The sequence below is a fragment of the Melanostigma gelatinosum genome (assembly GCF_949748355.1).
Source record: "Melanostigma gelatinosum genome assembly, chromosome: 18".
Taxonomy (NCBI): domain Eukaryota; kingdom Metazoa; phylum Chordata; class Actinopteri; order Perciformes; family Zoarcidae; genus Melanostigma; species Melanostigma gelatinosum.
The window spans coordinates 13,961,187-13,986,134 of record NC_136651.1 but is presented as its reverse complement, the minus strand read 5'-3'; the positions used below and the strand labels follow the sequence as shown (position 1 = coordinate 13,986,134).

Genomic DNA, 24,948 nt, shown 5'->3' with positions numbered 1-24,948 from the left:
AGTAGAAAATATTACAAAGAATGGATAGAAATAATACAAGATTCAGTCACGAGCAGAAAGCCGGTCTGTGCTTGTACATAAACCAGCACACATTCTCGTGCAATTAGGCTTTCATAAATACAGTAAGTGTCCTTTAGAATTAAATATCAGATGAAGGAAATGTATTGAACCACTGAGCCTTCATTAATATGTAGCTTCAATTTACTCACAGCAAAGGTCTTCCCTGCTCTCTAGTGGACATATTCAGGATCAAATCACTTGATATTTTTGGATAGAAATCTTCCACCATCTCAGAGGGAACAACATTTCACCCTTTAATGAGGCTGAAATGTAATTTCTCAACTGATATTTGTGAGTAAAATTATTCAAAATTTAATTGTTTATCCATTCATTTTAGAGTTCTGTATGTAATATATTGCATGGAAAAGATATGTGATTTGCTGGAAAAGTACAATACATTTAGCTAAGTTATTGTAATACACTTGGTTTATGAAGTTATAATAGTCCGTGTTGATCACTGGTTGCATAAGTTCCTCATCTTGATAGTTCTAGGCATTGTCATTGTTTCTGCAGTACTTTGTTCTCCATTGTTTGTATTTATTTACCGACTTACAGGAGAAAGGAACACGTTACACTTCTCTACGGTAGCCCCGAGGGACAAAACATACGACTCCACACAAACACGTTGACACAGACTTCCAAAACTACTGAGGGACATCAGGAAACTGGAGCATAGAGCCACCCTCTCACTAAGCTTTCAGAGGCATGATGGAGCTTTCCTATCAATCAATAAAAGTCGCCCACCAAGCCCGGGAAGCGGTGAGAGAATACGGGTTTTGTTTTTGTGTTTTCTAGCAGGTTTTACGGACAACTGTTGGTAAGCTATTAACCTTTTAGCTTCTGGTCAAATCAACTGGCCTAAGTTAGATAACAAGCAAAGTTAGCATATATCCAGGTCGATGTGTTTTACACGCGTTATGCAGCAAACAACAGCTAAACTGTCACAATTAACGTTAGCTAACCTTAACCGAACGTTACACAACAAGCAGCTAAGCTAGCTCGTTAGCTAATTAGGTCGGCGTCTACAGGTTGCCAAGATACTGAGTCAGGTGGGTGTCATTTTTGGCAATTTGTCGCCCTCTACTGATATTTACGTTAGTTTTCTCTGACTTGTCCTGGGTGGTGTTGGTATCGTGCAGCAGTCGTGTGTGTGTGTGTGTGTACAGTTTGAAGTGCTGAGTGTGTTCTGTGTCGCTGTCCAACAGGATGAGCTGAGGACTGAGATGAGGAGGAAGAGTCTCCTCATCCTCATTTACCAACACCTGCTGGGGCAAGGGTCAGTATGCAGTTGTGTGCTGGAACCTCCAGATGTGCAGTGGCATGTCAAAACACACATGTTTTTACATTTTTAGTATTTAGGTGGGGATCTTGCACGCAGATTGGATTTGATTTCTGCATTGATTGTTTGATTGATTTATTGGTTGAGTAGGACAGGACGGCTGTTGATGACACGTGAGATGTCTCAGATTTCAAAGCCTGGACTTGGTATAAAGACTGTGCCAGTTTATACTTGGTCCATTGTAAAAAGCAGAAAGGACATGCTGTGTGTGTCTATATAGAAAGTGTCTGACTTTATTGGCCACATCGTATGCAATTCGTCAACAAAACACATTCAAGCTAAATCATATTGGAATCCTCAGGCTCACAGTACAAGACAGCAGACATAGCTGACCTTGTGTCTTGTTACTTTTCTATCTGTCCAAGGTCCATGCGTGCATGTGTGTGATATCTTGTGCGTCCATTCGCCAGCTACGTGTCTGCAGCCGTGGCCTTGGACCAGGAGACTAATGGAGGTGTGAGGAGGTTCGAGGTCTGTGATAACATCGATCTGGAGATGGTGCTGATGGACTACGAGAGTTATCACTACGTCAAGTTCCAGAAATATCCCAAACTTATCAGAAGAACAGCAGAACCAAGTATGTGACCTCCACTAAAACACTGAGCCGCACAGAGCTCATACCTCATGCTCCATGTGCTAAATGTGCGGCTAAATTCTGAATAATTTGGATTTATTCATTACATCTCAATTATAGTCAATGAATATTTTGTCTTTACGTCAAGGTGAAAACAGAAACGCAAGAAGTGGTGGAGTAAAAAAGTGAGTCTCTCCATCTCTGACTTACTAGTCATTCACTGTCCATACATGCTGATGATATAAACTAAACGAGTAAAATACACTACAGAAACATCATTGTAAGTATTGATTTGAAGAAGCCTTGGACTGATTTTTCAGTCGTCTTAAATAAGGTGTGGTGTGCTTGGTAGAGCCATGATGGTCGATTCCATCTTCTTCCATGGATAGATGTCTTCTGTGTGTCTCTTTGTCCCGCAGGAGTCCCTGTTCAGCTGTCAAGCCTCTTCCCAAAATCAACAAGTGTCCGAGCCCACAGTCTGGAATTGGAGCCAAGAGGACAGCTGCCTGTTCACATACAAATGTACATTTTACACAGGACAACCAAAATCAGAATATTGAAATAACACGGTGGTTATTCTGACATCCTGATGACTGGGTTTCCAGGAGAACGTCTCTTCTGCTCATCCAGAGTCGTCCGACTTTGGTCTCAACGTTTCCTCCATCAGAAATGGACCAGCTGGTGAGGCAGCCGTGAACAGAAAGGTACCGGGGAGTGTTTGTTGTTATTTACAGATGAAGGCGATCATTATCTTTTACAAAGATGTATTTTATTTGTAATTTTACAGAAATGAGCTCCCAGATTTTCTAATAGGTTTTAATTGTTTGTTTTATATTAAAATGTGCCATTGTGTATTTATATTGGAAATTCTGACAGAATCAGTGTTTGTGTGCAGTATGTTGTTATTTTTTTATTTGAGTTCAGTCTTTGATAAAAACATTACTAACTAAACCAACTTAGAGTAAAAGACAACAGCAGATGATGCCGAACCCCTAATGAATACAGCCATTTAACACAATTTAGTTGCATTTTTTTTCTCTTTATACAAAGTAGAAACATAAACTGATAAATACAAACTCATGCTTTCATAAAGAAATGAAAACTGAACCCCCACTTTCAGTTTGTTTTTATTACACCGTAGTTCGCCTCAGTGAGTACACATCTTGTGTTGCCTGTGTTAGGGCCAAATGATTGACGGCAAAGGTTCCATCCATGACGCAGTCAAGGGAGCTGGCAGTGACTCCGACCACATGGTAATTATAGTCTGTTAAACATGCAAAAATATCATCTTTTTCTTGCCATTTTAAATACATTTACACTACCTTAATTACATTACAAAAAATCCACGATAACAATCAAATCAAACAATAGCAAAGCTACTAATAGAACTACACTATAACCAATAACAATGATTTTATGATTTGTTGCAGGAACGGCTGCTAAAGCCTCTCAGTGGCTTTCCTGGAATGAGCGGTGAGATGAGAGAACTTGCTGCAATCATCAGCAGGGTACTACTACACACACACTATATTGCAAACACTGACAAACCAGAAACATATATGTGGAGAGGCTGATTTGATCTCAACCTTGTGGCGCAAACTTGTAAAGATATGCTTTAAGTGATACCAAATATGCCCACTGGAGGGCACTGGAGAGCTTTGTTGTGAATGGATAGATGTGCTGTATTAATGAAGGTTCTATCTAGTTCCCTTACCGGCCGTTTCACTCTAAAGGATACCCATTTATACAAGCCTAATCTCGTGTGTGTGTGTGTGTGTGTGTGTGTGTGTGTGTGTGTGTGTGTGTGTGTGTGTGTGTGTGTGTGTGTGTGTGTGTGTGTGTGTGTGTGTGTGTGTGTGTGTGTGTGTGTGTGTGTGTGTGTGTGTGTGTGTGTGTGTGTGTGTGTGTGTGTGAGAGAGTGTGTGTGTGTGGTTCAAGCTGATATCTTCCACATGCATCCCCCACCCTGTGTGTTTGTGTGTGTATTCACCCCTATAGGACATCTATTTGCACAGCCCCAACGTGTGGTGGGAGGACATCATCGGCCTGGAAGACGCCAAGCGATTCGTCAAAGAGGCCGTCATCTATCCCATTAAGGTGCAGCCGCTGGCCGGGCATGCTGGTATTTCAGCTGCGGTCGCCCAGCTTCGATTCTGAATACATCTCCTTTAAAGGGCTTTAAGAGAAGGAGGGCGGCGGGGTCAGGCCAGTCTGTTAGGCCGACATTAAATCTATATCTGGGCTGATATGGTAACACACACATACACAGATGGATAGATAGGCAGGGAAATCAGGAACGCACACACACGCATATAATGGCATGTAGAATGTATAGACACAAACACTTTCATACAATTGTGCCGCTTCATATAGATATCGCAAATACAAATAAAACATATCTCACACACACACACACAGAACATACACGCTTCTATCATCATCACCTGGACCTCTCTCATGGATATGATGACAACAAATCAGGTTGTCTGCATCCTCTTGACATTTACAGACGGAGATGAGGACTGATGTGTCTGTCCTCTGTTCTGCCGGACTGTTTTATTGAGTAACACCGCACCTGCACCTTCCCACAATCCCCAACTTCCATCTCTATTATTATTCATTCCCGAGAGTATAAAGGTCAGTTTGGTAATTTGACTCGGACTCTGTTTGCCACCTAGAATTCAGACTCATTTGTAGTATGTGGTATTTGCAGCACTGACTCAGCCATACATCAAGATAATCTGTTTTCTTTGCACACAGCTCAGCGTCTTATTGGCCGGCAGAAAATGGAAATTTATGTTTTCTTGCTGGAAGATTATGTTTGCAGCTGTAACATATTTTTATATAGAGTTATGTGATTTTTTTTTTGATATTTTTTAAAGGTTTATCTGTGCTGTAGTTTTCATATTAGACTCCTCTCTCATTTCAGTACCCCCAGCTGTTTACAGGCATCCTGTCTCCGTGGAAAGGCTTGCTGCTTTATGGCCCCCCAGGTAAGACCTCCAGTGCCGTAAAACCTTCATCAGGTTTGTTGATGGAAAGACAAAACTGTTTGTTTGCTGTTAATCAGTGGGCCACATTAAATCATTTCCGGTCCCAAAAGTCCAGCAATTTGGAATTCTTCCGCACATTCTTGTGACCGTCTGACGCGCATACACACAGGTACGGGTAAGACGCTGTTGGCCAAGGCCGTGGCTACAGAGTGTAAGACGACCTTCTTCAACATCTCCGCCTCCAGCATCGTCAGCAAGTGGAGAGGAGATTCTGAGAAACTGGTCCGGGTAGGTTCTTCCTTCTTCAACACACACAATAGGTCAAATGCAACAAATAAGAAAATACAAGTTTTCAGGTTACATTCATTTTCTCCTGTACTATGCTTGGATTTGGGTTATTGTGTGTATCCATATGTCTGCAGGTTCTGTTTGAGCTGGCCAGGTACCACGCCCCATCCACAATCTTCCTGGATGAGCTGGAGTCAGTGATGAGCCAGAGAGGAACCAACATGGGGTGAGCTAAACCACGAAGTGCGGTAAATGTTTTTTCTCCCGTCCTGAATGTTAGGACTTAGGAGTTCACTTTTTGCGAAACACAATCATGTATGTCCGTTCAGCTGAAGCCATGTCTCCTGTCACATTGTCCATGAGTAAGACATTTAACTTACTGTGAGACGTCTGTCATTTCTGAACCCAGAAATGCTTTTTTTTATTTTTTACGAAGATTTTACATCAGGCATTTGCTTTAAATTTTAATTAAATTATTATAGTTTTTAGCCATAATAGAGGTCTGAATGCAGATCAGTATTTTTAGTCAAAACTACACGAAAATAGTTCAAAATCATCATGTATAATAAACAGAATTTATCATTATTATCCAAGCAAAAACAATTGAAATGATCACTTTTGCCATAATTATGAAGCCCTTTAATAATTTAAGGATTACAATGGGCAGAACACTGTGCAAAGACTGACATGGTTGGTTCTGTAATTACAATTCACTCCTGTCACAATAAAGAGCCTTTAAAGACGTTGATGTGGTGGTGAATATGAACCTGATATGACAGCAGACTGATGTGGTGGTGAATATGAACCTGATATGACAGCAGACTGATGTGGTGGTGAATATGAACCTGATATAACAGCACACTGATGTGTGTTTTCAGAGGAGAGCATGAGGGAAGTCGCAGGATGAAGACTGAGCTGCTGGTTCAGATGGACGGACTGGCGAAATCCGAGGACCTTGTGTTTGTACTGGCTGCCTCCAACATGCCTTGGTAATACTCCAACATAAACACACACATGTACAAACCTCAATGGCTATCAGTATTGTATCTCTCACAATGATACCGATAACAAATCAGTGTGTTTGTGAAGAACGGCGGACGGTGTACAATCATTATTTTGCGTTATCACTCTATTTCTCTTGCTCAACTCAGTTCTCGTTGGGTTAAGATTATTTCCTAAAATAATATCATATTTCGCCGTCTTTGTTAACTTAATTTAAAAAAAGAATACATAAGGAAACAAGTTGAACAAAAAGGATATTTGGACTAAAAGTAAACGAGAAATAAACTGCCGTCTACAGTTCTCTAACTGTTCCTGCTCTTCTCTCAGGGAACTGGACCATGCCATGCTGAGGAGGTTAGAGAAGAGGATTTTAGTAAATCTTCCCTCCCTGCCAGCTCGCCAAGCCATGATCTCTCATTGGCTGCCTCCTCTCAGCTCCACAGGAGGGGTGGAGCTACAGACTGAGCTGGACTATGAAACTCTGGCGAAGGTGTGTTACAGGAAAACTCGTTAAGACAATTTAAAGTGTTGAAATCATTTATTCGTCTGTTTTGTTGCCTGGAAAAAATGATTTATTGTGTTGTTACTGTGTTGCGTGTCATTAATGTCTGCTGCCACTGAGAGGAGAGAATACAGAACACAATCACAACACAGCGCTTATCAGCTAGGCCTCATCTGCCTGTGTGTGTTGCAGGAGATGGAGGGTTACTCTGGTTCTGATCTCAGACTGGTGTGCAAGGAGGCCGCCATGAGACCAGTACGCAAGATCTTTGATGCTCTGGAGTCGCATAAGGACGGTAGGACAACACACACACACACTGTGTGACACTATGAGGTGTCAAATGATGCAGCCAACTAACTCACAGGTCCAGAATTCTGAGATACTTAAACACAGTCACAGAAGCAGCTCTTTGGCTGGTTACTGTACATTTGAAATGGAAATGTATTGTGAGTACATTGAAGACTACTTTAAACGTGGCTTTAAAACACATGAAATACTTCATGTGGGATTGTGCAAACGCAGCCTTGAAAGGATTTTCAGCTTTGAACAAAGTTATTGTAATAACTTGTCTTTGATATTTTCTTTAACAGTTTGATCTTTGATAGAGTAATGTGGGTTTCTTAACCCTAAATTAAAAGGATTTAAGTTATAATAACAGAAATGTGCTTAAATATATTTTTGTACAATGTACAATATTTTTATACTTGAATAAACAATAATCAAATGCAGAGACAGTTATTTACCAATATGTTAGGAGAAGTTACATTTACAACCGGCCCTTTGAGGGCGACCGTGATGCTGATGTGGCCCAGAGTGAAGATGAGTTTGAGACCCCTGCTCTACAGCAAACACCAATAGTGGGGCGGCATAGCATCCTATTCATTTAGTCATAAAAGCGCCAAATTTTGTACTTTTATGGCTTAATATGCTTATAATAAATCTGGGTATTGGGCCACTACCGACTGGCATACTGATAACCACGGCAGCATTTTCCAAAATGTCTGACAGCAGTTACTTGCATAGAACTGTTTTTATCTCAAAATGAGCAAATGTTATATGTTGAGCGACTCACCAACAGGCATAACCTAGAACTTAAGTCAAGAAAGCTCATTTTGTTTTCACCCCCATTCCACCAGGAGGCATTTTACTTTATTGTGAACTTTATTTTAGCTGCCATGCTTTCAGGTATTTTTGGTTGCTTGAGATGAAATTGACTGGAAAGTCTTTCTTTGTCTGAGAAAAATGAGGTAACGCCCTCCATGGTTTTATTGAAATGTGATTGGGTAAACGCCATGAGTTTTCTTACTATAAGTTCTAGGTTAGGTGTCTTGGTGTGTAGGCGTGAAGGCATTTGCTGCAGCACACCAAAAGTAAAGTAGTCATGGCTCTACGACGCAATATGGACCCCTACAACAGCCATGATCTCTGTCAAGTGTCCCTGATATACATTATCCTTCACAGGAGACAGTGACATGCCCGCCATTCAGCTGGAAACTGTGACAACAGCTGACTTCCTAGACGTCATCACACACACCAAACCCTCGGCTAGGAACCTGATGGACAGATACACGGCCTGGGAGAGAGAGTACGAGTCTGTCTGACACACCGGCCATTTTTGGAAAAAAGACTTTATACCAACACTACAACATATCTGTAAGAGCACCAACTGTTGTTCGTGAGAGTCGGGGTAAGAGTGTGCTCTTCATTAGGGCTTTTCTAAAGAACTTATTTTAAGCTCACACACATTACATAAAACAAACATAATTTAATGAACTCAGTATGTCCCCATGATATAACTTCTGGTGGAATCAGTCAATTAAGAATCTTCCCACCCCTTAAATTGTGTAGACAATGTTTTTTCTTCTTGAATTAAGAGAATTTATTGCATTTTTGTCCGTCTTTTGACATGAGTAAAAGTAAAGTACCCAAAAAAAACAAGAAACGTTTATTCTGAGCCAGTGAGTGTATTTTTTATGCAGTCTTATGTACAATGATCATATATGTAATAAACAGTAACAGCTGAATATCTTTTTATTCAAACACATTTATAATGATGATATGACTGTGTGTTATTGTGGCAACAGATGGTGGGTACTTCTAAAATGCATGCTTTACATTTACTTTCTAGCATTCTGGACGATTTATTGTCTTTAAGTTTCTGTACAAAAATCATAAACATGGTGCTGGATATCTTTCTATTCAAACTTGTATTCATACATTATGACATGACAAAACATTTATTGTTGCAATTGATGGTTGGTAAATCTTAAATGCATGCTTTACTTTAACACTCTGGACTTGAAAAAGTAGTTCTCCAACCTGAAAGACATTTTTGTGTAAATGTTTATTTTTGATCTGGAAGAAGAAACTGGAGAGCTCCGTTACATCTAGCTTATAGAAGGTTCTTCAGGATGTGTTCAACAGCTTCTGGGAAACTGTCACATGTCAGGTGGGGAGAAGGGTTGATTTTTTTCTCATCTCCTTCTCTGTATTTACCTGACAGGGGAAGCGGTGAAATTCCATCAATAAAACTAACCAACAGCATGCACAATACAGGTTTTTTTTAAAAAGTGTAACAGGATGCAGGATGCCGGTGGGACAAGAGGAGGCAGACTCTGTTCACAGCAATGATGCTTGGTGCTCAAAGTTGATGGATAATGTTTCCCTGATGTATAATTTTTGATGTTAAGATATCAGCCATATTGGCCGGAAAATTGTTTTGCTCCTGCTGTTCGCATTCCTTGTGATGCCAATTCAATGAATGAACAGGAATGTACAACAGTTTGTCTCGTAGCGAATGGACTAGAACTGCATTTTGTTGTAAAGACAATAAATATCCTTGCCTCGTTGAATGTTTAAAAAAGGTATAGCATGTCGAAGAAAAGTCATAAAAAAGTCACAGTATAGCATGTCGGGAAAAAAGTCATAGTATAGCATGTCGGGAAAAAAGTCATAGTATAGCATGTCGGGAAAAAAGTCATAGTATAGCATGTCGAAGAAAAGTCATAGTATAGCATGTCGAAGAAAAGTCATAGTATAGCATGTCGAAGAAAAGTCATAGTATAGCATGTCGAAGAAAAGTCATAAAAAAGTCATAGTATAGCATGTCGGGGAAAAAGTCAGTAGCATTTCGGAAAAAAGTCATAGTATAGCATGTCGAAGAAAAGTCATAGTATAGCATGTCGGAAAAAAAGTCATAGTATAGCATTTCGGAAAAAAGTCATAGTATAGCATGTCGGAAAAGAAGTCATAGCATGTCGAAGAAAAGTCATAAAAAAGTCACAGTATAGCATGTCGGGAAAAAAGTCATAGTATAGCATTTCGGAAAAAAGTCATAGTATAGCATGTCGAAGAAAAGTCATAGTATAGCATGTCGAAGAAAAAGTCATAGCATAGCATGTCGAAGAAAAGTCATAGTATAGCATGTCGAAGAAAAAGTCATAAGAAAGTCATAGTATAGCATGTCGAAGAAAAGTCATAGTATAGCATGTCGAAGAAAAGTCATAGTATAGCATGTCGGAAAAGAAGTCATAGCATGTCGAAGAAAAGTCATAAAAAAGTCACAGTATAGCATGTCGGGAAAAAAGTCATAGTATAGCATGTCGAAGAAAAGTCATAGTATAGCATGTCGGGAAAAAAGTCATAGTATAGCATGTCGGGAAAAAAGTCATAGTATAGCATGTCGAAGAAAAGTCACAGTATAGCATGTCGGGAAAAAAGTCATAGTATAGCATGTCGAAGAAAAGTCATAGTATAGCATGTCGGGAAAAAAGTCATAGTATAGCATGTCGGGAAAAAAGTCATAGTATAGCATGTCGAAGAAAAGTCATAGTATAGCATGTCGGGAAAAAAGTCATAGTATAGCATGTCGAAGAAAAGTCATAGCATAGCATGTCGAAGAAAAGTCATAGTATAGCATGTCGAAGAAAAGTCATAAAAAAGTCATAGTATAGCATGTCGGGGAAAAAGTCAGTAGCATTTCGGAAAAAAGTCATAGTATAGCATGTCGAAGAAAAGTCATAGTATAGCATGTCGGAAAAAAAGTCATAGTATAGCATTTCGGAAAAAAGTCATAGTATAGCATGTCGAAGAAAAAGTCATAGTATAGCATGTCGAAGAAAAGTCATAGTATAGCATGTCGAAGAAAAGTCATAGTATAGCATGTCGGAAAAAAGTCATAGTATAGCATGTCGGAAAAAAGTCATAGTATAGCATGTCGGAAAAAGTCATAGTATAGCATTTCGGAAAAAAGTCATAGTATAGCATGTCGAAGAAAACTCATAAAAATTCATATTATAGCATGTCGAAGAAAAGTCATAAAAAAGTCATAGTATAGCATGTCGAAGAAAAGTCATAGTATAGCATGTCGAAGAAAAGTCATAGTATAGCATGTCGGAAAAAAGTCATAGTATAGCATGTCGAAGAAAAGTCATAAAAAAGTCATAGTATAGCATGTCGAAGAAAAGTCATAGTATAGCATGTCGGAAAAAAGTCTGAGTATAGCATGTCGGAAAAAAGTCATAGTATAGCATGTCGAAGAAAAGTCATAGTATAGCATTTCGGAAAAAAGTCATCGTATAGCATGTCGAAGAAAAGTCAGCATAGCATGTCGAAGAAAAGTCATAGTATAGCATGTCGAAGAAAAAGTCATAGCATAGCATGTCGAAGAAAAGTCATAGTATAGCATGTCGAAGAAAAGTCATAGTATAGCATGTCGAAGAAAAGTCATAGTATAGCATGTCGGAAAAAAGTCATAGTATAGCATGTCGAAGAAAAATCATAAAAAAGTCATAGTATAGCATGTCGGAAAAAAGTCAGAGTATAGCATGTCGGAAAAAAGTCATAGTATAGCATGTCGAAGAAAAGTCATAAAAAAGTCATAGTATAGCATGTCGGAAAAAAGTCAGAGTATAGCATGTCGGAAAAAAGTCATAGTATAGCATGTCGAAGAAAAGTCATAGTATAGCATGTCAGAAAAAAGTCATAGTATAGCATGTCGTAAAAAGTCATAGCATAGCACGTCGAAGAAAAGTCATAGTATAGCATGTCGAAGAAAAAGTCATAGTGTAGCATTTCGGAAAAAAGTCATAGTATAGCATGTCGAAAAAAGTCATCGTATAGCATGTCGAAAAAAGTCATCGTATAGCATGTCGAAGAAAAGTCATAAAAAAGTCATAGTATAACATGTCGAAGAAAAGTCATAGTATAGCATGTCGAAGAAAAGTCATAAAAAAGTCATAGTATAACATGTCGAAGAAAAGTCATAGTATAGCATGTCGAAGAAAAGTCATAAAAAAGTCATAGTATAGCATGTCGGAAAAAAAGTCATAGCATAGCATGTCGAAGAAAAGTCATAGTATAGCATGTCGGGGAAAAAGTCAGTAGCATTTCGGAAAAAAGTCATAGTATAGCATGTCGAAGAAAAGTCATAGTATAGCATGTCGAAGAAAAGTCATAGTATAGCATGTCGGAAAAAAAGTCAAAGTATAGCATTTCGGAAAAAAGTCATAGTATAGCATGTCGAAGAAAAAGTCATAGTATAGCATGTCGAAGAAAAGTCATAGTATAGCATGTCGGAAAAAAAGTCAAAGTATAGCATTTCGGAAAAAAGTCATAGTATAGCATGTCGAAGAAAAAGTCATAGTATAGCATGTCGAAGAAAAGTCATAAAAAATTCATAGTATAGCATGTCGAAGAAAAGTCATAAAAAAGTCATAGTATAGCATGTCGAAGAAAAGTCATAGTATAGCATGTCGGGGAAAAAGTCATAGTAAAGCATGTCGGGGAAAAAGTCAGTAGCATTTCGGAAAAAAGTCATAGTATAGCATGTCGAAGAAAAGTCATAGTATAGCATGTCGGAAAAAAGTCATAGTATAGCATTTCGGAAAAAAGTCATAGTATAGCATGTCGAAGAAAAGTCATAAAAAATTCATATTATAGCATGTCGAAGAAAAGTCATAAAAAAGTCATAGTATAGCATGTCGAAGAAAAGTCATAGTATAGCATGTCGAAGAAAAGTCATAGTATAGCATGTCGGAAAAAAGTCATAGTATAGCATGTCGAAGAAAAGTCATAAAAAAGTCATAGTATAGCATGTCGAAGAAAAGTCATAGTATAGCATGTCGGAAAAAAGTCAGAGTATAGCATGTCGGAAAAAAGTCATAGTATAGCATGTCGAAGAAAAGTCATAGTATAGCATGTCGGAAAAAAGTCAGAGTATAGCATGTCGGAAAAAAGTCATAGTATAGCATGTCGTAAAAAGTCATAGTATAGCACGTCGAAGAAAAGTCATAGTATAGCATGTCGGAAAAAAGTCATAGTATAGCATTTCGGAAAAAAGTCATCGTATAGCATGTCGAAGAAAAGTCAGCATAGCATGTCGAAGAAAAGTCATAGCATAGCATGTCGAAGAAAAGTCATAAAAAAGTCATAGTATAGCATGTCGGGGAAAAAGTCAGTAGCATTTCGGAAAAAAGTCATAGTATAGCATGTCGAAGAAAAGTCATAGTATAGCATGTCGGAAAAAAAGTCATAGTATAGCATTTCGGAAAAAAGTCATAGTATAGCATGTCGAAGAAAAAGTCATAGTATAGCATGTCGAAGAAAAGTCATAGTATAGCATGTCGGAAAAAAGTCATAGTATAGCATGTCGGAAAAAGTCATAGTATAGCATGTCGAAGAAAACTCATAAAAAATTCATATTATAGCATGTCGAAGAAAAGTCATAAAAAAGTCATAGTATAGCATGTCGAAGAAAAAGTCATAGTATAGCATGTCGAAGAAAAGTCATAGTATAGCATGTCGGAAAAAAGTCATAGTATAGCATGTCGAAGAAAAGTCATAAAAAAGTCATAGTATAGCATGTCGAAGAAAAGTCATAGTATAGCATGTCGGAAAAAAGTCTGAGTATAGCATGTCGGAAAAAAGTCATAGTATAGCATGTCGAAGAAAAGTCATAGTATATCATTTCGAAGAAAAGTCATAGTATAGCATGTCGAAGAAAAGTCAGCATAGCATGTCGAAGAAAAGTCATAGTATAGCATGTCGAAGAAAAAGTCATAGCATAGCATGTCGAAGAAAAGTCATAGTATAGCATGTCGAAGAAAAGTCATAGTATAGCATGTCGAAGAAAAGTCATAGTATAGCATGTCGAAGAAAAGTCATAGTATAGCATGTCGAAGAAAAGTCATAAAAAAGTCATAGTATAGCATGTCGGGGAAAAGTCAGTAGCATTTCGGAAAAAAGTCATAGTATAGCATGTCGAAGAAAAGTCATAGTATAGCATGTCGGAAAAAAAGTCATAGTATAGCATTTCGGAAAAAAGTCATAGTATAGCATGTCGAAGAAAAAGTCATAGTATAGCATGTCGAAGAAAAGTCATAGTATAGCATGTCGGAAAAAAGTCATAGTATAGCATGTCGGAAAAAAGTCATAGTATAGCATGTCGGAAAAAGTCATAGTATAGCATTTCGGAAAAAAGTCATAGTATAGCATGTCGAAGAAAACTCATAAAAAATTCATATTATAGCATGTCGAAGGAAAGTCATAAAAAAGTCATAGTATAGCATGTCGAAGAAAAGTCATAGTATAGCATGTCGAAGAAAAGTCATAGTATAGCATGTCGGAAAAAAGTCATAGTATAGCATGTCGAAGAAAAGTCATAAAAAAGTCATAGTATAGCATGTCGAAGAAAAGTCATAGTATAGCATGTCGGAAAAAAGTCTGAGTATAGCATGTCGGAAAAAAGTCATAGTATAGCATGTCGAAGAAAAGTCATAGTATAGCATTTCGGAAAAAAGTCATCGTATAGCATGTCGAAGAAAAGTCAGCATAGCATGTCGAAGAAAAGTCATAGTATAGCATGTCGAAGAAAAAGTCATAGCATAGCATGTCGAAGAAAAGTCATAGTATAGCATGTCGAAGAAAAGTCATAGTATAGCATGTCGAAGAAAAGTCATAGTATAGCATGTCGGAAAAAAGTCATAGTATAGCATGTCGAAGAAAAATCATAAAAAAGTCATAGTATAGCATGTCGAAAAAAGTCATCGTATAGCATGTCGAAAAAAGTCATGGTATAGCATGTCGAAGAAAAGTCATAAAAAAGTCATAGTATAACATGTCGAAGAAAAGTCATAGTATAGCATGTCGAAGAAAAGTCATAAAAAAGTCATAGTATAGCATGTCGGAAAAAAGTCATAGTATAGCATGTCGAAGAAAAGTCATAAAAAAGTCATAGTATAGCATGTCGGAAAAAAAGTCATAGCATAGCATGTCGAAGAAAAGTCATAGTATAGCATGTCGGGGAAAAAGTCAGTAGCATTTCGGAAAAAAGTCATAGTATAGCATGTCGAAGAAAAGTCATAGTATAGCATGTCGAAGAAAAGTCATAGTATAGCATGTCGGAAAAAAAGTCAAAGTATAGCATTTCGGAAAAAAGTTATAGTATAGCATGTCGAAGAAAAAGTCATAGTATAGCATGTCGAAGAAAAGTCACAAAAAATTCATAGTATAGCATGTCGAAGAAAAGTCATAAAAAAGTCATAGTATAGCATGTCGAAGAAAAAGTCATAGTATAGCATGTCGAAGAAAAGTCATAGTATAGCATGTCGGAAAAAAGTCATAGTATAGCATGTCGGAAAAAAGTCATAGTATAGCATGTCGGAAAAAGTCATAGTATAGCATTTCGGAAAAAAGTCATAGTATAGCATGTCGAAGAAAACTCATAAAAAATTCATATTATAGCATGTCGAAGAAAAGTCATAAAAAAGTCATAGTATAGCATGTCGAAGAAAAGTCATAGTATAGCATGTCGAAGAAAAGTCATAGTATAGCATGTCGGAAAAAAGTCATAGTATAGCATGTCGAAGAAAAGTCATAAAAAAGTCATAGTATAGCATGTCGAAGAAAAGTCATAGTATAGCATGTCGGAAAAAAGTCTGAGTATAGCATGTCGGAAAAAAGTCATAGTATAGCATGTCGAAGAAAAGTCATAGTATAGCATTTCGGAAAAAAGTCATCGTATAGCATGTCGAAGAAAAGTCAGCATAGCATGTCGAAGAAAAGTCATAGTATAGCATGTCGAAGAAAAAGTCATAGCATAGCATGTCGAAGAAAAGTCATAGTATAGCATGTCGAAGAAAAGTCATAGTATAGCATGTCGAAGAAAAGTCATGGTATAGCATGTCGGAAAAAAGTCATAGTATAGCATGTCGAAGAAAAATCATAAAAAAGTCATAGTATAGCATGTCGGAAAAAAGTCAGAGTATAGCATGTCGGAAAAAAGTCATAGTATAGCATGTCGAAGAAAAGTCATAAAAAAGTCATAGTATAGCATGTCGGAAAAAAGTCAGAGTATAGCATGTCGGAAAAAAGTCATAGTATAGCATGTCGAAGAAAAGTCATAGTATAGCATGTCAGAAAAAAGTCATAGTATAGCATGTCGTAAAAAGTCATAGCATAGCACGTCGAAGAAAAGTCATAGTATAGCATGTCGAAGAAAAAGTCATAGTGTAGCATTTCGGAAAAAAGTCATAGTATAGCATGTCGAAAAAAGTCATCGTATAGCATGTCGGAAAAAGTCATCGTATAGCATGTCGAAGAAAAGTCATAAAAAAGTCATAGTATAACATGTCGAAGAAAAGTCATAGTATAGCATGTCGAAGAAAAGTCATAAAAAAGTCATAGTATAGCATGTCGGAAAAAAAGTCATAGCATAGCATGTCGAAGAAAAGTCATAGTATAGCATGTCGGGGAAAAAGTCAGTAGCATTTCGGAAAAAAGTCATAGTATAGCATGTCGAAGAAAAGTCATAGTATAGCATGTCGAAGAAAAGTCATAGTATAGCATGTCGGAAAAAAAGTCAAAGTATAGCATTTCGGAAAAAAGTCATAGTATAGCATGTCGAAGAAAAAGTCATAGTATAGCATGTCGAAGAAAAGTCATAAAAAATTCATAGTATAGCATGTCGAAGAAAAGTCATAAAAAAGTCATAGTATAGCATGTCGAAGAAAAGTCATAGTATAGCATGTCGGGGAAAAAGTCATAGTAAAGCATGTCGGGGAAAAAGTCAGTAGCATTTCGGAAAAAAGTCATAGTATAGCATGTCGAAGAAAAGTCATAGTATAGCATGTCGGAAAAAAGTCATAGTATAGCATTTCGGAAAAAAGTCATAGTATAGCATGTCGAAGAAAAGTCATAAAAAATTCATATTATAGCATGTCGAAGAAAAGTCATAAAAAAGTCATAGTATAGCATGTCGAAGAAAAGTCATAGTATAGCATGTCGAAGAAAAGTCATAGTATAGCATGTCGGAAAAAAGTCATAGTATAGCATGTCGAAGAAAAGTCATAAAAAAGTCATAGTATAGCATGTCGAAGAAAAGTCATAGTATAGCATGTCGGAAAAAAGTCAGAGTATAGCATGTCGGAAAAAAGTCATAGTATAGCATGTCGAAGAAAAGTCATAGTATAGCATGTCGGAAAAAAGTCAGAGTATAGCATGTCGGAAAAAAGTCATAGTATAGCATGTCGTAAAAAGTCATAGTATAGCACGTCGAAGAAAAGTCATAGTATAGCATTTCGGAAAAAAGTCATAGTATAGCATTTCGGAAAAAAGTCATCGTATAGCATGTCGAAGAAAAGTCAGCATAGCATGTCGAAGAAAAGTCATAGTATAGCATGTCGAAGAAAAAGTCATAGCATAGCATGTCGAAGAAAAGTCATAGTATAGCATGTCGGAAAAAAGTCATAGTATAGCATGTCGGAAAAAAGTCATAGTATAGCATGTCGTAAAAAGTCATAGTATAGCATTTCGGAAAAAAGTCATCGTATAGCATGTCGAAGAAAAGTCAGCATAGCATGTCGAAGAAAAGTCATAGTATAGCATGTCGAAGAAAAAGTCATAGCATAGCATGTCGAAGAAAAGTCATAGTATAGCATGTCGAAGAAAAGTCATAGTATAGCATGTCGAAGAAAAGTCATAGTATAGCATGTCGAAGAAAAGTCATAGTATAGCATGTCGGAAAAAAAGTCATAGTATAGCATGTCGAAGAAAAGTCATAAAAAAGTCAGAGTATAGCATGTCGGAAAAAAGTCATAGTATAGCATGTCGGAAAAAAGTCATAGTATAGCATGTCGAAGAAAAGTCATAGTATAGCATGTCGGAAAAAAGTCAGAGTATAGCATGTCGGAAAAAAGTCATAGTATAGCATGTCGTAAAAAGTCATAGTATAGCACGTCGAAGAAAAGTCATAGTATAGCATTTCGGAAAAAAGTCATAGTATAGCATTTCGGAAAAAAGTCATCGTATAGCATGTCGAAGAAAAGTCAGCATAGCATGTCGAAGAAAAGTCATAGTATAGCATGTCGAAGAAAAAGTCATAGCATAGCATGTCGAAGAAAAGTCATAGTATAGCATGTCGGAAAAAAGTCATAGTATAGCATGTCGGAAAAAAGTCATAGTATAGCATGTCGTAAAAAGTCATAAAAAAGTCATAGTATAGCACGTCGAAGAAAAGTCATAGTATAGCATTTCGGAAAAAAGTCATAGTATAGCATTTCGGAAAAAAGTCATCGTATAGCATGTCGAAGAAAAGTCATAGCATAGCATGTCGAAGAAAAGTCATAGTATAGCATGTCGAAGAAAAAGTCATAGCATAGCATGTCGAAGAAAAGTCATAGTATAGCATGTCGAAGAAAAGGTCATAGTATAGCATGTCGAAGAAAAAGTCATAGTGTAGCATTTCGGAAAAAAGTCATAGTATAGCATGTCGAAGAAAAGTCATAGCATAGCATGTCGAAGAAAAGTCATAGCATAGCATGTCGAAGAAAAGTCATAGTATAGCATGTCGAAGAAAAAGTCATAGCATAGCATGTCGAAGAAAAGTCATAGTATAGCATGTCGAAGAAAAGTCATAGTATAGCATGTCGAAGAAAAAGTCATAGTGTAGCATTTCGGAAAAAAGTCATAGTATAGCATGTCGGAAAAAGTCATCGTATAGCATGTCGAAGAAAAAGTCATAGTATAGCATTTCGGAAAAAAGTCATAGTATAGCATGTCGAAGAAAAAGTTATAGTATAGCATGTCGAAGAAAAGTCATAAAAAAGTCATAGTATAGCATGTCGAAGAAAAAGTCAAGATATCTTTTCAGAAACCTACTGTGGCATCGTGGATTAATGAGCACTTTACAGGCAGACCGCAGGAGGATGCAGGACGCCGGTGGGACAAGAGGAGGCAGACTGTTCACAGCAATGATGCTTGGTGCTCAAAGTTGATGGATAATGTTTCCCTGGTATATAATTTTTGATGTTAAGATATCAGTCATATTGGCCGGAAAATTGTTATGTTTCTGTTGTTCGCATTCCTTGTGAAAAGTCATAGCATAGTATGTCCGAAAAAAAGTCATAGTATAGCATGTTGTAAAAAAGTCAGAAAAGTCATAGTATATTATTTTGAAAAAAATATATAATGTAGCATGTCAAAAAAGGTCAGGAAAAAGTCATAGTATAGCATGTCGAAAACAAAGTCATAGATTTTTCACACATTTTCGGGTCACAAAAAGATTCACAAAATATTCATAGTATATAATGTCCAAAAAAAGTTATAAAATAATCATAATACAGTCTGTTGAAAAACGTATTACTATAGTATGTAAAAAAAAGAAGTCATATAACAGTCACAAAAAAGTCATAGCTTAGTATGTTGAAATAAATTCACAAAATATTCATGGTAGTCGATAAAGTCGTCAAAGTATAGTAAGTCCAACTGAGTCATAAAAAGTCTGCATCGTATGGCAGAATAAGTGAAACTGATGGAGGGAGGAGAATAAACTATAAGGACGTTTTTTCTTACCGGTTCTGACCAGAATTCCCAACATTCCTGCATTCTGAGCCCCGCCCACATCATCTCTGGCATCCTATGATAAAAACAGCAAAAGGACACCAACCACCGTGAACCCACTTTTATTAAAGTATGCATGTTACTTCACTCATGTTCCCAGGCTGCTGTGGAAATAGTTATATGTTGTTTATAACAGAAATATCTAATGAAGTTTTATTATATTTGGGGTGGAAGTTACAAAAGCAAGATGTTTTCTAAAGGCCAATTCATATTTCTATAATATGGTAAAAAATTGAGGTATGTTTGAAAAATCATATGATATTACAAAAATACATTTACATTTTAAGTGACAGGTCGCCCATACTCGCCGCGCCCTTGTGTATAGAAATGAGCCACTCCAGTCTATACAAGTCTCTCCACTAAATGTTGAACATTCAAATTAAACTGAATTAATTTGCTGTTAATGAATCACAGTTGACAATATACTTACATCGCCTATCATGACAGCCTCATTGGGGCTACAACCCAAATCAGACAGAGCCTGTTTAAAGGCAAGGACCAAAAGAAGATTAGAAGAGAGGTCTCATTTAGAGTTTAATCATGTTTTCATAACCATGACATCAATTCAGACAATACCAGAAAAAACTATTTGTGATAAATGCAAAAGCTTTTTAAATTTTTTTTTTTAACTCGAGTAAAAATATTAATTTCTAACCTGAGTGAAAAAAGCCTTTTCTGGCTTTCCCACCACAGTAGCTTTACAGTCCGCCGCGTACTCAAGTCCCGTCACAAAGGGCCCCGGGCCGAGGGCCAAACCATCCTTACGTTTGTAGTACCGAGCTTTATGGATGGCAATGAGAGGAGCCCCATCCAGAATCATTCTGGGGAGAAATATACACGGTTAACATAATTCAATGCACTGATAAAAATAATAACCGGGAAAAAGACGGGAAAGTAGCACAAAGTTTAGATGGCATTATCAGTGACTAACTTTGGTACTATCGCAGGAGGTAAGTTCTATGGTCAAAAAGGAAGGTCAGTTAAACTTCATAGCTGATTTAGATCCACTTTTCTGAGGAAACAAAGCACAGTAAGAAAATACTAAAATGGCAAAAAAAAAAAAAAAAAAGTGATTTTGTTTTTTCATACCAGCGAGGAAAACTATTACAAAATCTGACCTTAAGTAACCTGCCAGTAAACTTCTCAATAAAGTGAAGCTTGTGTTTAATGAACAAGTTGACCACCTGAAAGCCTCGTTGAGTGTTTGGTAGTTGAAGTGATCTGGAGCGAGCCCGATGACGACAGCGTTTGGCTCTGAGGTTTCAATGCCTGGAGATGGAAAGACATACATACAGCAGGATTAGTCAATCAGTATTCATATTGATGTGATCATTTCATTTACCAATTTCCAATTTCCAATTTATTTTTGTATAGCCCAAGTGATTAGCAAGTGATTTACTAAGTTTGTGTTTTTCTGGTGTTCGACACAATATGAGCTGTCGTAATTTTTGATAACTAAACTTTTTTGTCAGTTAAATCTAATGAAATTACATATAGATTGTTCAGTGATGCAAATAAAAATAATAACTTCAGAGGTCAAGATCAGCTACAGCAGCAGGTTTGTGACTCTTAAAACAATCTGATGGGTTTAGGTAACATTAACAAACCCTCTTAAAGAAAGGTGGTCAAGATAAAAAACAAGGTGGGTTTTGTAGTTGCAAAAAAAAAAAAAAAAAAGACAGATTGGAATGGAAATACATGTTTTTTTGATTAACAGCAGCAATATGCAGAGTGCCAATAATGATGAACAATAAGAATAATTGTAGGAGCCAAATGCAGAATATGAGGAATTGTATCTTTGTTGCCCCGTTAGATATTGAGTGTATTCACTTATTTGTGCTTTGGGTTTAATAAATGGGTTTTACAATTATATTTCATTATCTTTTAAACCTGTCGGATCTCTGTCTACTTTCTTTGAACCGCAACCCTGAGCGTGTATAACTGCATACGTCATACCTGAAGTCTCGAGGCAAGTTCGGTTCATAGAATATCCTCCACAAGAACTAAAGAGGGATTTTTCATTCTGGTTGTTGAAACAAAGTTTCTAAATAAATAAAAATGGAGAATAAACATCGAAAGAAAAAGCTCCAACTGAAACACGTTTTCTCCTTCACACACACACACACACACATGCAAACTAACAGCTTCGTACCAGCGAAGTCTTCCAGTGCACTGTCCTCCACCAGCAGCAGCGGCCTGTGTTGTTCCTGCTCTAACAAACTCCTCGCAGCACTCAGTGAAGTGAAGATCTCCTTCTCCTGGAGTCAGGAACCAAAGCGTCACTCCAGAGGTCATCAACAGCAAAGGAATCACTTCACAAGTGCTGATCCTTTATGAATCAAACTTTAACATCACAGTAAACGCATCTGCACTAAATCAAATACACGGCTTTGGATGTTTCACCTGGAGGTCGAAGTTGAGACGATGTAGTCGTTCCAGTAAGTGCCTCTTACTTTCCTTTGTTGTGTTGGTCACAAACTTCACAGCTACGGACGCCTGCCGTAACCTGACAGCACCGAAAACACAAAAGCAAACATCTTACAACATCAAATTGAATGATGCAACCATCCTAGAATAGTGGTTTCCTTCAAAAGACTGGCAGCAACATTGTTCATTTCTATTTCATTGGTTCAGACTGTAGATCCGCCACTTCCCTGGTGTGGGAGCGCTTTCCTACCGTTTCAGGGCGTCCTGCGCTCCAGGCACTGCTGCGTCTTCTACATGTAGAGTTCCACTCAGGTCGATGAGCACCGCCTTCAGAGCACGTCTGCCCGCCATGTTGGAGACCTGCACAGGAGGACATGGTGAACTTCTGACACTCTTGAAAACAAATGTGCACAGGCAACCCATAACATTTCCAGATTGCGCTACACTCTTTATAGAAATCCACTCATATGACAATATTTATTTGGTTGGTGTAGTTTTACTTTCACTGACTTTGAATGAACATAAAACGGAAAAAGAACCTGCAGCCACCGATACACTGTTAGATAAGAGCTGCTGGGAGTGCAGCCTCCGATCAGGATTTTCTAAACTGCTAAATATGACCACGGTCCACTGTAAATGGAGCCTGACTCAGTTTAAAAAAAGCTTATTCTTTCATAATAATGTATTATTTTAGAGCTTATACATTAATCATAATTCACATAGGTAGAGGCAGACTTAGTCAGATTACTGCGTTGTTCAAACACAATATTGGCCAAAATGAGAGGATTATTGACCAGTTTGTCCCCAGAATTGATGGCTTCCTGCCTCGACTACAGATTTCGGGATTGTGTTTTTACCGCTATTTTACTGTGTGATCCCCTATTATTTAGACATGCTTGGATTTCTGTCATGTAGTTATCAATGTGAGGGTACAATTAATGCTCTTATTACCCAACCAGAACAGCTTACACACACACACAGATCTATTATTTAGCTCTCCTAAAAACAGGAAACCGTGCTGTGAGAATGTGCCAGGCTGAGAATAAGTTTATTTTTCTGTGTGTGTGTGTGTGTGTGGCAGGAACGTAAAGGGAAATTGGGGCTGTAATTTAACAAGCTTCACAATTCTCAACCTCTGGTGTGTCTGTATATGTTTTTATATGACTTTGGCCTGAATGAACACCGAAGTGTGAATAAAAGTTGTTCAAATACACATAACCTCATTTTTAATTGGAGATCACAAAGTTCCTGAATATATCAGGTGTATTAATGACCATGTGCTTTTTTCCCTACTACCACAAGTCAATGTCTGCTGTGAAAAAGACACGCAGAACTTAACCCAGTGTGAGCGCTGTGTAGCTCCCACAGCTTCAGGGAAGGGTTGGAATAAGCAGATGCAGAACGTGATGTATGTTGTAAAGATAAAGGGTTGTTGGTTTTTTAAGGAGTTACAACACAGCATCATAATCATCCCATTATTACTATATAGCTTATTCATCGTCTAAATTTGTCTAAAAATGTTACAGATAAAACAGCTGCAGAACAAACAGTCTTCATCGTCAACATCACTGTTAAACCTGCATTTATGGTAAATAAAAAGCTAAAGTTGCATTCATTTAGCCGGTAACGTTCACTTGTTTCAGTTCCGCACACTGAGCAACTTCGTTGCTCATGCAAAATGTTGCAGTTTTGGTTGCACAAAAGGCACAATAACTGAATACAGTTCACGATGTTTAGAAATTCGGCAAACTACACAGCTAACCTTTAGCAACTGCGGCTCCTACTTCCTGTTCACGATTTCTTCTTCGCTGGTGTGAAAGTGTGTTGCCGTCACTATGAGCTCAGTGCTCCTCTGCAGCTCAAACACCACGACGGCTTCTTCTCTCTTTCGATTCCTGTATCTTTTCAGTTTTTAATGTTTTGTTTTTCCTTTTATTGATTTATTTTTCAATAACACTGTCTCTTTTTTACATCACTTTCTATTATTGTTATTTTTTTCCAATTTCTATGTTATAATCAGATAAGAGGGTAATCCTTAACCACTTAATCACTCATTATAATAATAAAAAAACATATGTGCCCCATCCCGCTAACAACCAACATATGTATCGTATTAGTGGGCCTTTTAGGGCATTCAGAGAGATTTAACATGGGGGGAGGTATTATCAAAACGATAAAAAAAAAAAAACTCTCTCTGCACGATGCCAGACAGCACTGATCAAATCCTCTTTACATACCTCCAGTGAATAACAGTTTCCCAATGTTGTTTTTTAGTTTTGGTTTCCACAAAAATATTGTGCAGCTCCTCAACTGTGTAAACATAGCACTGGAAAACTAATCTCACACTATGAATGTCTTTGGTCAGACTAAATATCTAAATAAGCACAGTCTTTTTAATCCCTCATCAAAATATTTGCTTTTATGGAATGTTTTGTTCCTGATTTTATATCAGATTTTTTTTTCTTTTACTAACCTCTTTTGCTGCTCAGTTTCTCTCTTCTGGTGCTTTTATCGGTCCTTGGTAGTTTTGGGAACAAACCTGTGACTTTGTTGGTTACAAACAGCTTACGGGAACAATACGTTTTCAACATGCCTCCAGCTTTGTCTCCCTTTCACAATAGTGTGTTAGTATATAACATTAAAATTCATGAAACAATTTGATTTATCTTTTATTTCAATACTTATTCTAAATTTGAATCAAAATATATATTGTTCTGATGGACAGAAATCATGGTGGAAAGTCTCAAAACATTCGGCTTGTTTTTATTTTTTCATTTTAATTATATAGATTATTAAATTATTAGAAAATTGAATATAATAATGTATCGCTTTCAAATGTTGAGCTTGTCTTATTAGACTTAAACTC

At 37.3% G+C, this 24,948-nt stretch overlaps 2 protein-coding genes across 2 annotated transcripts; one reads left to right on the top strand and one right to left on the bottom strand.

Moving 5' to 3' along the window:
- Positions 1-711: 711 nt before the first annotated feature.
- Positions 712-8,493, top strand: katnal2 (katanin p60 subunit A-like 2). The gene is made up of 16 exons (XM_079289533.1): positions 712-819; positions 1,266-1,336; positions 1,810-1,976; positions 2,122-2,158; positions 2,393-2,495; positions 2,579-2,677; positions 3,155-3,226; positions 3,404-3,481; positions 3,972-4,070; positions 4,903-4,966; positions 5,136-5,254; positions 5,389-5,480; positions 6,133-6,243; positions 6,584-6,746; positions 6,951-7,053; positions 8,220-8,493. Exons 1-16 carry the CDS (start codon positions 766-768, stop codon positions 8,357-8,359), a joined length of 1,572 nt encoding a protein of 523 aa, XP_079145659.1. The 5' UTR covers positions 712-765; the 3' UTR covers positions 8,360-8,493.
- Positions 8,494-8,718: 225 nt separating this feature from the next.
- hdhd2 (haloacid dehalogenase-like hydrolase domain containing 2) lies at positions 8,719-23,887 on the bottom strand. Its single transcript, XM_079290036.1, has 9 exons — positions 23,845-23,887; positions 22,333-22,442; positions 22,059-22,161; positions 21,808-21,913; positions 20,840-20,924; positions 20,311-20,476; positions 20,086-20,136; positions 19,608-19,671; positions 8,719-9,254 (listed from the first exon to the last, which is right to left on the bottom strand). Exons 2-9 carry the CDS (start codon positions 22,431-22,433, stop codon positions 9,151-9,153), a joined length of 780 nt encoding a protein of 259 aa, XP_079146162.1. The 5' UTR covers positions 22,434-22,442; positions 23,845-23,887; the 3' UTR covers positions 8,719-9,150.
- Positions 23,888-24,948: the final 1,061 nt, after the last annotated feature.

Excerpts from the sequence above, each read along its gene's own strand:
- hdhd2 (XM_079290036.1), bottom strand. The coding sequence starts at position 22,433 with ATGGCGGGCAGACGTGCTCTGAAGGCGGTGCTCATCGACCTGAGTGGA. Across the intron at positions 20,137-20,310 it reads AAAAGGCTTTTTTCACTCAG|GCTCTGTCTGATTTGGGTTG; the intron begins GTTAGAAATTAA and ends GCCTTTAAACAG. Across the intron at positions 9,255-19,607 it reads GGGAATTCTGGTCAGAACCG|GTAAATACAGAGAAGGAGAT; the intron begins GTAAGAAAAAAC and ends TTCCCCTGTCAG.
- katnal2 (XM_079289533.1), top strand. The coding sequence starts at position 766 with ATGATGGAGCTTTCCTATCAATCAATAAAAGTCGCCCACCAAGCCCGG. Across the intron at positions 820-1,265 it reads CCCACCAAGCCCGGGAAGCG|GATGAGCTGAGGACTGAGAT; the intron begins GTGAGAGAATAC and ends GCTGTCCAACAG. Across the intron at positions 1,337-1,809 it reads CAACACCTGCTGGGGCAAGG|CTACGTGTCTGCAGCCGTGG; the intron begins GTCAGTATGCAG and ends TCCATTCGCCAG.